This window comes from Sinocyclocheilus anshuiensis, unplaced genomic scaffold (assembly GCF_001515605.1).
Source record: "Sinocyclocheilus anshuiensis isolate Anshui unplaced genomic scaffold, SAMN03320099.WGS_v1.1 scaffold313, whole genome shotgun sequence".
In the NCBI taxonomy this organism is placed as follows: Eukaryota; Metazoa; Chordata; class Actinopteri; order Cypriniformes; family Cyprinidae; genus Sinocyclocheilus; species Sinocyclocheilus anshuiensis.
The window spans coordinates 376,780-391,377 of record NW_015536469.1 but is presented as its reverse complement, the minus strand read 5'-3'; the positions used below and the strand labels follow the sequence as shown (position 1 = coordinate 391,377).

General features: G+C 37.4%; 1 protein-coding gene across 3 annotated transcripts in view; it reads left to right on the top strand.

Moving 5' to 3' along the window:
- The window catches only part of LOC107697600 (protein bassoon-like), a 93,099-nt gene that overhangs the window by 22,469 nt on the left and 56,032 nt on the right, over positions 1 to 14,598 (top strand). For all 3 annotated transcript variants that reach the window (XR_001635234.1, XR_001635225.1, XM_016498461.1), the window contains exon 3: positions 12,284 to 13,087. Coding sequence is in view for 1 of the 3 variants with exons in the window: in XM_016498461.1 (XP_016353947.1) it covers positions 12,284 to 13,087 (804 nt within the window). In the remaining 2 variants the exon portion in view is untranslated. The remainder of the gene's footprint in view (positions 1 to 12,283; positions 13,088 to 14,598) is intronic.

Sequence of the window (14,598 nt, the reverse complement as noted above, 5' to 3'; positions counted from 1 at the left end):
ATAGAAGGAAAGAGAAAGTGGCACTGACACACTCCAGTAGTCACCCACCAGCATACAAGATGCGGTTCCACTCTGCTATTGGCTGATCCTCTATTTATAGATCCTGCTCTGTCTCTGCAATGATCTTCCATTCCTACTGCCAGAGAAAACCAGTGGAGGATCAAAGGGGAGAACTGGACGGACAGATGGATGATGTGTGGAAAGAAGAGAGTCGGAATTTATTAGGTAGTTAAGGAAGCTAAAAATAATAGTGCTTGTTTGGCACATAAGCACTGTTCCCTCTGAAAACCCTGGGGTAATGACGGTAGAATGTGAACATCATGAATTCTTCTCGCTCCACGAGTTCTTCGCAAATCTATGTCTTGAAAGGAACGTGAAACCTAATATATCGGTCCTGCATCCTGGCTCCGAATGTCTCACATTTTCTGTTTTCACGCTATCTAGTGGATTCATCATGAGACTGACAGCGGAAACTGAGTGTTGGGCCATCTGGGCTACAATACACACATCACAGCACAAACACAAAGAACACACATACACACACACCGCCACAGCCCTAGAGATTTCATGCTATTTTTCCACCATTACACAAATATGCCCAAGCAGCATTTGCACGTTATTTGGGTACCATATGCAATCCTAAATATACACCATATTTATTTTTTAAGTGCATGGATGATGGCTTTTATAATTTTCTGACATTTGGATTCATTTTATTTCCTACCATTACATAAATGTGCCTAAGCAGCATTTGGTTACCACATTCAATACTAAATATATACACATATGCATTTTTTAAGTGCATGGATGATGTATTTTATAATTTTCTGACACTATATATTATATTAGACACTTAGATATCTAAAAAGATATCATGGATATTTAGTAGTACTTTCTTAAGGACAATGTAGTTTGTGATTTGAGGTGAGGTAACACCATTTATGATGATGCTGCTGCTGTCAAATATTATTTTTGATTTGAAATATGTTATTTAAATAGAGCTGTACGTGCATGACTGGAAATAGCTGGCCAGGGGCATTTCCATTTATTTTAGTATTATTTATATACTATTATATAGTATTATTGTAGTGTTTATTAGTATTTTGAATTAGCTTTTAGTTTTCATTTTAATTTCAAATTTTAGTAATTTTGTTTTGTGCTTTTGTAAATTTGATTACATTTTTTATGTTTCTATTTAGCTTTCATTTATTTTAGTAACTTATTTTACTTCAGTTATTTGCCAAGGTAGCGTTTCATTTAATTTAAGTTTTACATATTTTTTATTGTTTTGTTTTATTTAATTTTCATAGTTTTATTTTTAATTTTTTGCCTTAAATGGGACATTTGAACTTAAGCCCTACTGTTTAGTCTTTTTCCTGAAAAGGAGCTGAATGTGTTAATGTACGTTTGTCTACAGACAAATTATGGGATTAATCTCAGTCAAATACTTTAATCGCCTGTGGCTATCGCCTTACTTTCCCCTTTTAGCACAGTCATATCAAACAGCACATAGTAAAATTGGATCAGAAGTGCTTGAGTTGATATTGAACTGATGTGTGAAATGGCTTGCCGGTCTCTGAGGGCTGAGTAAGAATGCATCGCTCACCACGCAAACATGATTAATCAAACAATAGAGTACTGTGCTTTTCTTCTGAATGGCACAGTGTCTCGCTGCCTCTCCAAGACAATAGAATCTGTCATGTGTTAAAGAGACGGACGCCCCACTTTTGCCGTTAATGCACAAAATATGCATTCATGTGCAAACTGTGTAGTAATGAAAATAGTTTGAGAAATAGTCTTTTTTCCACACTAAAGGTTTCTGAGTTTGATAATAGGAAAACACCCTTTGAATGTTTCACATAGCACAAATGTCTTTGCTAACTTTTCGATTACCTGAAGGTCACATCTAGACCATGTGGAATATTGTAGCCTTTGCCGCCTAAGCTGCATTCACAACATTTCAGAAATTACCATAATTACGAGTTGACAACTCAGAGCTGTTTACGTCCTTGGATTCTGAATTGATTTGTTTCTATGGCGATGATGGTAACACTGAATAAGAGATCATTATGTGGGTGGCTAGCCAACTGTTTTGTGCTAGTTTTGCTAACGGTTAAGCATAGTTTGTTTAACTATAATATTGTAAAGTGACTGGAAATTTCAAAACAGAAATATGTGTTGGCTACCAAACCATCTGTAACTTTTCATACTGCAGCTAATTAAACTGGTGAGAATGGACAAGCAATGGACAGGCAAATTTATAAAGTAAGCATATTATTCACTCAGACATTATCACTTTAGTCACATCTGAATCTAAATGAACTTGAAATTACTTAAATTCTGTGAATGAGCCAGCTTTTAGTGAATAAATTAACGTTGCACCTGCCACCATCAGTACACTTGTATTTTGCACCAGAGGATTTGATGACCAATGTTGAAAAACAAGTAGAAAAACTCTTTACTTTAAAATATGTATTATTATTATTATTATTATTATTACCATAAATGTTATCAACAAATTACAAATTTAATTATTTGATGCAATAATAATAATAATAATAATTATTATTATTATTATTACCAAGCTACTGATTGTATTATACTGAAGCAGTGTAAAAATGCATAAATTGTTTTGATTCAATCATAATTTAACAATAAGTATTTATAATAATATTAATAGTAATAATAATAATAATTCTTATTATTATTTTTATTGTTAATAAAAATAATAATAATAATAATACATATTATTGAATGTATTATACTGAAAATGTTTACATTGCTTAAATTATTTTGATTTAATTATTTATTATTATTATTATTATCATCATACATGTTATTATTAACAAACTATTATAGTTTGTTATAAACAAAATAATTTTATTATTTGATGTAGTAGTAGTAATAATAATAATAAGTATTATTATTATTATTACGAAACTACTGATTGTATTATCCTGAAGAAGTGTAAAATGCATTTTGATTCAATAATTATTTAGCAAAAATATTTGTATTATTATTATTATTATTACCACCACCACACTAGTGATTGTACTATACTGAAACGTTGTTAAAAATGCAAAAATAATTTTGATTTGATTTAGCACTGTATATATGTCCCTAACATTGGACCTGTAATAAAATTCAATTTCTAACTTGCAATCACGCCTCTAACCAGGTTGTGAAAACCTTACAGCCACAAACTCATAATTAAGGTAATTCCAACCTGACGAGTGCAGCTATAGCTTAGCATTTTGATTTCCTCCCTAATGGAGAGTTCAGTTTTCTCATTACTTTGTTATTATGATCGTTATTACTCACAAAAACATTTTTCTTGCAACATGTCACATTCATTATAGCAAACTGATGTAGTTTTTAATCATCTTTAAACACCTCAATTATAAGCTACCCATTAAGTGTGCACTGTGGTACTCTGTAAATAAGGGTTGTATACCTTTAAAACTCTTCACCAGCACATTTCCATTAATCAGCTTTATTTGTGCTTCATATGCTCTGATATGCTGTCAGTTTGGTCTAATGCGCGCAGAGAAGAATTAGTTTATGAATCTGGTGCCCGTTGAGACGGGAGTGAAGCTGTGTTGTGTTCTTCTGTGGTGTTTATAGAGATATTTAAAGTATTTGGGGGCCTTCAGAATGCTCTTTTGATGTGTCTCGTCCCAGTTTCGGCTCAGCGCTTTGCTACTGTGGTTTGTTGTTAGGAAACCGCAGCATTCCGTCTGTGTCTCAACCGCTTTAGTCTGGAAACAGGCAGCAGTTTGCCTCTATCTGTCGCTCTGCTCTTATGCCACAGAATGCTGTCGACGTGACTGTCTGTGCAGCTGATGTGTCTCTATTTGTCTACATGACTCTTTGATTGTGACTCCATCTGCTTGTCTGTTTGCTTTTCACCTGTTCTCCACATCCATGTCATTTTGTCCTCTCGTACCAGCTGCGTTGTAAATCAAGAAAACATTTTTTTTTCAAATGTTTCTTTATTTCCTTCTTATACTAAATATATAGTATGCACAGGTGGAAGAGAGCAAAAGATATATATATATATAAAAAAAAAATCCCTCAGTAGCCTATTGTAACAATTTTTATGCTGTTCTTTTTGATACAATGATAGTTCACCCTTAAATAGGGGAAGTCGTGGCCTAATGGTTAGAGAGTCGGACTCATAACCCAAAGGTTGTGAGTTCAAGTCTCGTACCGGCAGGGATTGTAGGTGAGGGGAGTGAATGTACAGCGCTCTCTTCCACCTTCAATACCACGACTGAGGTGCCCTTGAGCAAGGCACCGAACCCCCAACTGCTCCCCGGGCGCCGCAGCATAAATGGCTGCCCACTGCTCCGGGTGTGTGTTCACGGTTTGTGTGTGTTCACTGCTGTGTGTGTGCACTTTGGATGGGTAAATGCAGAGCACTAATTCCGAGTATGGGTCACCATACTTGGCCACATGTCACATCACTTTTTATCACTTTTAAAAGGTACAGGTAAACCTGTGTGTGAAGTCTAGATTTGAGTGAGAAACAGACTAGTATTTATTGCACTGTTCATTCAAGAACTGCCATGTCCGGATCATTGAGTCAGTGAGTTGAATGAATCATCCAGTTGAGTTTATGAATCATATCAGCTAGTTCATTGACAAGAATCAACGCAAAAGAACAATTCACGGATCTGATTCTCAAATTCAAATCACTGGCTCAGTTGTTTGGTCACAGCATTTCTCATGTTGACTCACTGAAGAGGAAGATTATGATTAAATTAACGAAAAATGACTCAAATTTAAGTCTGTTTGTTATATGTGAGGAAAAGAGCTGAACTCACAGAAAAATATAATTGGCTATGACTGGATTATATGAAACAGTCATAGTTTAAATTGTTCATTTTGAAAAACAATGATGCATTATTAATCTAATCTAATGTTAGTTGTCTCATTTTTATCATATGTGTAATATATTGGCATGATATCAATATTTTATTTTTTAAATATCACAGTTAACATCAAATAACCGGTATATTGCGAAAACCCTAGTTTGGAATGATATAATGAGTAAATCATTATAAAAATGTCATTTTTATGTGAACCTTTTCTTTAAATGTGCCTGTGTGAGCCGTGTACAGTGAATATATTAATAACTGAGCTCTGTAAGGGTGCAGCATGCTCTGCGGCGTGTATGTGAGTGTTAGTATTCAGCTCAGTGTCTTTGAGAGATTCTCCTCTTCTCGTGGATTCTCTCTCTCACACCAGCTGACTAATCAATATCTCGGGTGCTGCACCATCATTTGGGTGTAAATCAGTGGAAGAAGTGTGTTTGTGTGTGTGTGTGTGTGTGGATGCACTCTGAGGGATATTAGCATAAACCTGTACACATTTAGTTTCTCATAAATCACATGCAATCTTCGCACACATAAATAAGCACACATAAAAAAGATGCTTGTTTAAATATGCACAGATCCTGCACGTCCATGTGTAATTCCCAGCTGAATGCAGTATATTGTTAGACTTGCAAGACTGATATTGTAAATGTTAAGCAGTATCTACATAGATGTTTGTTTGATGTTATGTAAATCTTTATATACATGGAAATCTATACCGTATGTATGCTTATTCCATGGTCTGTCTGAATACTGGATTCTGATAGGCTGGCTGTTGTTTTCACCATGGTTACTATAAAGATTGTTTGAACGTATTCCATGGTCTGTCTGAATACTGGATTCTGATTGGCTGGCAGGTATGCAGTAAAACCGTTTAATGCACAGGTAGTTCCAAGTCAGTTTAATCGCCGTTCTATATTAATGCGCTGCTTTAATCGATGTACACTAACCAACACGCATCACTCGCACACACACACACACACACACACACACACACATACACACAGAAAGAGAGAGAGAGGTCAGAGATCGCTGATTGCGCTGCACACACACACACACAAACTTGTTGTCAACGCTTCCCCATGATTTTCATTAATAAAATAGCCTAGATACTAGATTATTACATTATATTCCCCGGCAACGAGGTGGTAAAATCTTTGTTTTTGAAGTAATTGTTTGTACAGAGAGACGTGCCACGCAGGTACACACAACTATCAACTCTCTCTCTCTCAAACGATCGATCGATAATTAATTAAAATACATGCTATAATTCATTCAAATAAATGTGGTCTTACCTCACTATTTCATCTCTTTGTATGATTTGAAGCTGGCAGAATGCTAGCGCTAACTGACGAAAATAACTGTAATTTTTACCCATTCGGTCAAATATAGTGCTGCAAAGAGCAATACTAGTTTTAACTTGTCTATAACTTGGCAAATGACCATGGAATAAGCGGGATAATCAATGGCTAGCCGTGCATTAAAGGATTTTAAATGCACTTCGCGTCGGGCGGTCCTTTGCCTTCGCGTCGTGCATTTAAAGTCCTTTAATGCACGGCTAGCCATTGATTATTCTTTACATGTGACACTTTGAATGCTAGATTTGAATATTTAAATATGTCTGTGATGCTACAAATGAACCTATGATGTCCAAAAATGCTGTCTAGGTAGGTTGCTCATTAGGTTTTGAAAGACAGCCAATGTCTTGATTATGTTGATTCTGGTTAGCTAATTCAGTTAGTCAGTTAGTCCACTAGTTAGAATTAATGCAGGACAGGAGAACATGTAGTTTGAATGAATAGGCCATCAACAATTGGAACACAACTCTATATATGGAGAAAGGGCGGGACTTGGGATGGGCGGAGACCTATAGAGAGATTATGGGTGCAGTCATTATTTTTTGTCACTCTCATGTTCTTAAAACTGTGTGTTATTTATTTCTGTGGAAAGAGACCGTTTAAATCTTCAATTTTTATGCAGCTGTGTTGCTAATGAGGTCATATTGCTATTCCCTAGTATTCCCATTCTATTGAATTAATAGGAAATTGTAAAATTTTAATCAGAAAACATCACGTAACGAGTCAGCATTGTTATATCTGAAATATCCCTGTACATTCTTACAATGCAAACATCCTGTGCATGTAAATGGTTATTTGTTTAATGTCGGGAATTTCCCCTGCGAAAAAAGTTATCGTAATATCGTAACAGAGGCTTGTATTGTAGTATATATTGTATATTCGAATTAATTTCTGATACTAATACCAGATATTTGTTCATATATATTTTGTGTTGAATCAGTTACCTGTGTCGGCAGTTGCACAGCTGACACATCCACCTTAACGATTTCAATATATCACTTATACTGCTTGAAATATTGCATCAATATTGCAGATAACATCTGAAGGAACAGTCAATTTACATACACATATCCTAAAAACTATTCCAGTGTGATTGATGCACTTCAAATCGGGTGATTTTAGGTCAGTGTTTTGGCTGTCAGACAATGATGTCCTCTGCAGGCTAAAAGCAGCCTAATGTTTTTAATATGACTGAATTTGTATTTAACATGATAACAAATTAATAGAAACATCGTAAGTTACTAATTATAATGCTTACATTTCCTCAGTTATTCAAAAAGCAGCTACAGAAAACGAGCAAAGAACATTACATTACCAGAGAACCTCATCACAAGCTCAGTCTAGTGCGAGTTTATGCACTTAAAAAAAAAACTCCCGTTAAAATCAGTGAATATACACTGTATGATGAATAAATCTCTTATACTTACATCGCACGTACATCTGCACTTTGTTGTTTATGAGGAGAGAATTCGCGAGTCAGAATATAGTCAGCGCGCGCTGAACAATAGAACTCCGCTGTTTCAGTGATGACTCATCTGAACGCATCTGATTGGCCATTGCATTCATAAGCTCAGCATAATTGTGTGATTGGTTAGAACGTGCAATACTGTAAAAATGCGGAAAAATAAATATAATGCAACCAATAAGCCCTAATATTAATAGATAGTATTACTAGCCTTATAATAATAATAATAATAATCGTCTTGCTGTCTTCAAAGGCATCAGCCACATGCGATATCTCTGTCTATCGTCGATACATGATATTATCGTCTATCGGCACAATACAACTGTTTTTCAAGCCGTATATTGATAATCTTACCTGCAGAAGCACTAAAATCCCATTCACATTCATGTAGAGATTTAGAATTAACATCAGATTTGACAGATTTAACATCAGAATTGGTTACTGGTCATTGGTTCTGGCCATTAGTTCTCTATTGGTACATTGGCACAGGTGACCCAAACCTGTTGTCTGTGTGTGTCGTTCTGTAATTACCCATTGTCTAATGGGTATTGAGTGTGTTTATCTGCTGTGTTTGAATGACAAGTGCAGACATGTGTCTGTCTCTCTCTCTCTCTCTCTCTCTCTCTCTCTCTCTCTCTCTCTCTCTCACACACTCACACACACACACACACACACACAGTCTGCTGTGTCTCTGCTGCTGAAATTGGACTCTGACTACTGCCCTGTCCTTCAATATGATTGACAAACATTTCTAGAGACATCATCACCAACTAGCGCACACAAACACACACAGGCTCAAAGTTTGACCTGATGACCATCACACAAACCCATGTTGACAAGATAAAGTACACTGCAAAATCTCAGCAAAGAATCACTCAATGTCCAAACAGCTGGTTGAATTCTCAAACTGCTGAACTGTAGGCATCAAAAGGGCACCGATTATTTTTCAGGTCTTTTCAAATATTTACCATGCCTAAACGAAAGGTTATGAATTACTGTGTTCGAGTTGAATCCTTCAAGATTGTTTGGAGTTAATCGTAAGAATAATGATCGCCCTTTGACATGTCTGGCTATGAGAAATCTGCTCATTATCTTTCTTCATAACCCAGAAGCTCATGTAAGCGAGATCATTTACTCACAAACGTAATTTCTGGAACAGCCATTAAGTCATTATATTTCAGTAGTTGTTATTAGTTTTGTTAAATGGATTTATGTTGAAAAAATGAAAAGTACTGTGATGCAGATAATGGATAATTGAAAACCATTTGTGCAAATGTGTTCTTGTATGTGTGCAAATGCTATAGAGAAGATAAATGATCTTACAAAATAGTACTGTGTCAGTACCACAGTACAATGACATATCAGATGGTAATGCTGCGGTTCATTTTTAAAATTTATTATTTATTATTTATTTATTTTCAGATCTAGATATGCCAATATTCAGAGCGTAATATTGGCATTATATTGATACAATACCAACAATGTAAGAAACAAAATCTGCAGAAAAATGGTTAATGTCCTGGCAGAAAATTACCAGTACAATTTCTGTGAAGTTTATGGACGGATCAATGCTGAAATGTTGTTTGCTATGCAATGCATATTTCAAAATACAGTTAAAACAACCGTGAAAAATCAATTCAGAAAATCCCTTAATATTAACACATAACACATTGCACCATATTTTTACAGACTTTTCTTAGAGTAAATGTATTATAGGTAATTATTTATTGATGGCAAATGAGGCGTACATAAAATTACTTAAGTTAAATGCACTTAAACCTATTTAGATATAAGATATAAACTGATTGATATATACTAATATTTTAATGTTCAGGCTCAGAAAGATATTTTTTCCTCTTATGCTTACCAAGGCAGCATTTATCTGATCAAAAATACAGTAATACTGCGAAATATTATTACTATTTAAAATAATGTTTTTATATTTTAATGTATATAAAATATAATTTATTCCTGTGATGCAAAGCTGAATTTTCAGCATCCTTACTCCAGTCTTCAGTGTCACATGATCCTTCAGAAATCATTCTAAAATGCTGATTTGCTGCTCAAGAAACGTTTCTTATTATTAACAATGTTGAGAACAGTTGTGATTCTTAATATTTTATTTGAAAACCACATACTTGATTTGAACTGTAGTGTATATTGGTTTAGCATTAGTATGTACTGTATACGGTACCGTTAGGGGGCAGTCGTGGCCTAATGATTAGAGAGTCGGACTTGTAACCCGAAGGTTGCGGGTTCGAGTCTCAGGTCCGGCAGGAATCGTCAATGGGGGGAGTGAATAACCAGCGCTCTCTTCCACCCTCAATACCATGACTGAGGTGAGACCCTAGAGCAAGGCACCGGACCCCCAACTGCTCCCCAGGCGCCGCAGCACATGGCTGCCCACTGCTCCGGGTGTGTGTTCACGGTGTGTGTGTGTGCACTTGGATGGGTTAAAAGCAGAGCATTTAACTGTTGGTGAAGCGTGTTGTCTGGTGTGAGTATAGTCAATAATGATGTCAGTGGATGTTACATGAGCACTGATGTGGTATAGATGGGCGTCAGTTATCACACCTGACCTAATGTGACAGCCATCTTATCTTACCCTGAGAGAGGTGTGTTTGTGTCTGTCACTCTCATACACACATTCATCTTGACCAGAGAGAGATGTTTGTCTGTCTGTCGATGAGAAATAGAGAAAAAGACATTTTAGAATTTCAGAAGATTTTATTTTACTCTTAGTCTTAACTATGTGGGTACATAATTCAGTAACAAGCGTTAGAAAATCTATGTACATAAATCTAGTACATTTTTTTTTTTTTGTCCTGACTAGCCGTTTTTTTGTGGCATAATGCTGGTTAGCACCAGCCTCAATGATCCAAAGTCATGTTTAGCATAACTTTTACCAAACATAAAATACAGAATGGGATACTTTTGTATCATTACGTCACACAGATCAAAGTCTGAATGCCATTGCTTTAGATGCCAGGTGGCATCTTCAAACAAATCATGATAAATTTATTCTTAAATAAAGCTTACTTTTTCTTTCTTTCAGCTTGAGGCATCAACATCCTTCAGTGTTAAGTATTTACTTTATTGCTCTTTTGTTTATTACTTCACCTCTGGCACAATTGTGCATAAATATAATACTGTTTTATCAGCAGCGATCACAGTCATGGGCCTCTAAGCTTTGGTAGAAGGCTGTTTAGCACACATTTGTCTGTCTCCTCTCCTATCTGTAAACGGAAACCCTGCCAGTGTAACCGGTGTCATATCGTGTCAGTCAAGCTGTCAGATGCTACAGTTTTGTATGATATGTTCTGTCGGTCAGTTATATTAAATCCGGTATGTCAGCTTTCACGTCTCAACATGTCAGTCCCAAATATCGCATGAGCAGATAGACACTAGATAGGCTAATATACTCAACATCAAACCCCTCGTATGGTTATAATCCATTCATGAAGTCAAATGTCCTGACCGGATGTCATTTGTGCCTTTTGATCCTATTAGTGAATCCTATTTATCTGCAGCCGCATGTCACATCTCTGTCATAGATTATGAAGTAATTGTGTTTGCTCTGTCAGTTAGGTAGTTAGTGCTGCTGATGCGGCCTCATTTCCTGCTCCAGTGGTCAAATGAGTTACTACTTCTGCTACTATTTCTAACTGAAGTATTCGTTTTATACATATTAAGTATTACAGGTTGATTTTTGCAAGTGTTTTTTGTCAAACTTGCCACAGCTGATTTGTTCAGAGTGGTTTGTAGTGCATTTGTTGGTGGATGCTATGGTGTTCTAAGTGGTTGCTAACTAAAAAGGGCACATCCCTGTGGCCTGGGCGTGTTCCATTCTCTAATAGTCATTCCTATACCCATTCCCTTCAAAGACTTTACTTATTAATGTAAGAGTTTCGGTAGGCATGTCTTGTACTGTTTGGAACACAGTATCTGTGATGTTCTGGTCCCTAGAATGTATAAATGTAGGTCCAGGAGTGTCCAATCCTGCCCCTGAAGGTCCACCTTCCTGGAGAGTTTAACTCCAACTCTAAATAAATATGCCTGAACCAGCTACTCAAGGTCTTCAGGGTTATTCAGAAATTCCAGGCAGGTTTATCGGAGGAGCTTAGATATAGACTCTGTAAGGTGGACCTCCAGGAAGCTTAACCAGCTAATCAAGGTCCCCAGGGTTACCCGAAACTTCCAGGCAGGTTTTTTGGAGAACATTGTTGCTAAACTCTGAAAGGTGGCCCTCAAGGGGCAAGATTGGACAACCTGATCTTACTCCTTCAAAGTGAGTCTATGTGATTTTTCCCACTCTGTTTTAGTGGACACCTGGTGAGATTGTAAGACAACTATAAGCAGTAACACAAGCCATGCATGAAAGTCAGAGACTTGGGGTTAGGGTTTATTCACATCCTTGTCAGAAACTACTACTTTTGCAAGCAACTGGATGGTATGTCTTCTAGTCCACTTTCTCTCTCCATCCTCTTCATCTTTTTCAGATTGACATTCTTCATTGTGTGAAATGAATGAGCAATCTTTTGATCTAATTACATAGTCAGTAATTGGTTCATTGTCTTTCCCAGGTGCAGGAGTGGTTGTGTCTGAACTGTCAAATGCAGAGGGCATTGGGGATGGATATGGAGACGCCACGGTCGAAAAGCCAACAGCAGATACACTCACCGTCCCAGCCTAGCAAACCTCCACCCCAGACAGTATCCCAACCCACGCAGCCCCCACAGACCCAGCCCCAAACCCAACCCCAACCCCATCCCCAACCTCAAACCCATCCCCAACCTCAACCTCAGTCCCAGCCTCCCCCAGAAGCTAAGAAGCAGACTGTTCCTCAAGCTACCCCTCAAAGCAAACCCCCTGCACCAGGTGCCATTCCTCTTCCAGGCATGGCCAAAGCCCCATCCCAGCCTGACCTGTCCCGCTCGGGCCCCGGATTCCAGTCTCAGGCCCAGCGACAAGACCAGACCCGCAGCGCCGGAAGTTCCCCATCCCGTCAACCTCCTCCACCAGAACAGCCCTTTGGAAAACTCTTTGGTTTCGGTGCTTCACTCTTGAACCAGGCCAGCAGTTTGATGTCTGTGGATCCGGTGCAAACTGCACCGCCGGCCCAACAACCTTCCTCCCCCAAACCCCCGCAGAAGCAGCCAGGACCCCCTGGGCCTGGTCCAGGCCCTGCAGTGGGTGCTAAACCCGCAGCCCAGCGAGGTCCACAACGGCAAGAAGTTCCTTCAAAGCCCAAAGTTTTCTGTCCACTGTGTAAGACTGAGCTAAACATTGGAGACCCAGCCAAGACCCCGAACTACAACCTCTGCACCGAGTGCCACACCCAAGTCTGCAACATGTGCGGCTTCAACCCCACACCTCACCTGACCGAGGTAAGATAAGACTTTTTTAAAATCTGGATGATTGTGCATTAAATTTCATCAAGTAGCAAACATTTTGTGTTATGTTGAATGATTCTGGAAAAGTGTGTATGTCAGCAATGTGGTGGTGTAATTTATGTCAGACTAGTCTTTAGTTCCTGCTGCTCTACTAGGTTTTTCTTGTACGAACACAGATATTGCGTGGCCAAGGGTTAGTTTACATTTTACATTTACATTTAGTCATTAGGCAGAAAACGAAATATTCCTTCCTAGCAGCAAGTAATAATTCCAACAGCAGATCTATAAACAAGTATTATGCAGGACACTCACGTGAAGCCGTCTGTCTCTTCTGTTGACTAATCGCTTGAGTTTAGGATTTGATATGGAGGCATATCATGATACAGTTCTCAGTTATCAAAATCATTGATTACATAATATGATATTGTACATAATATCATATTAAGATGGTGAAATGTTACTTGAAGGGGGTAGATTATCTGTAACATTGTATAGTGATTGTATTATAAATAATGTATTATGGCACTGCTTATGTTAATTTTTGTTAATGAGAACATCTCAGATACTTTGACGTGTTTACTTAAGGGTGTTAGGTCAGTTTAGAACAGTCTCTTCATAGTAATGTATTCTTGGGAAAAGTGAGCTTTTGTGCCACTTTCAAAATATATTTGAGAAGCAGTCAGATTTAGAAACATTTCCTTACCTTTAAGCTTCCAAAGAATTGATGAAGTGAGTCAAAATTCTGAAAAGGGGAAATTCTGATCACAGTATGCAATTATTCAAATTTCAAGGATTTCAGATTGTAATATATGTAAAGTATTTTTTATATAAAATAAACACTTTATAAGTTTATATTTTTGAGCTGTAAACTCCACTGAGGTTTATTTTGTCAGATGCTGATTGTTGCAAAAGTCGTTTGCAATGATGGAGCTCTGAAAAATGAAAGTAGATATTTGGGTGTATTTTCCAATAGCTTTATTGATATCTTTATGTGGATATACATCATATTGAGTGAATCTTTCCAGACATTCATCTGTTTTCTAAGCTTTCAGTCTGTGAAGAGTGACCTTAGTCTATAAGTATTTCTGAAAACTCTTTCACATTTTTATCACCTGTCCTGATATCTTTGAAGTCATTCGCTGCTGTTGAGCTAAAAGCCATCAAATGGCTCGGTGCCCCTCAGGTCAGCAGACCGTGAGCGGACAGACGGTTTCATTTCCTTCTAATAAAGTAACGATCCTCATGCAAATTATTCTCATTGATCGCTTTTGGGCTACTTAATTCAGAGGCCAGCTAAGTTGACCCTGCTCTGTTAGCGGTGCTGGAAAGTTCTGTCGTGACAGAAAGAAAAGCTGGGAGAGTTTTTCACCAAGACAGCATAAGGATAAATATGCAAATCAGGCCTGATTGAATGATGGCAGTAATAACAAGTTTTCAGGGAAGTGTTGCATTGTTTTATGAACTCACTCAGTCTTTACATACACACAGCTGTCACGTTGAAAGTG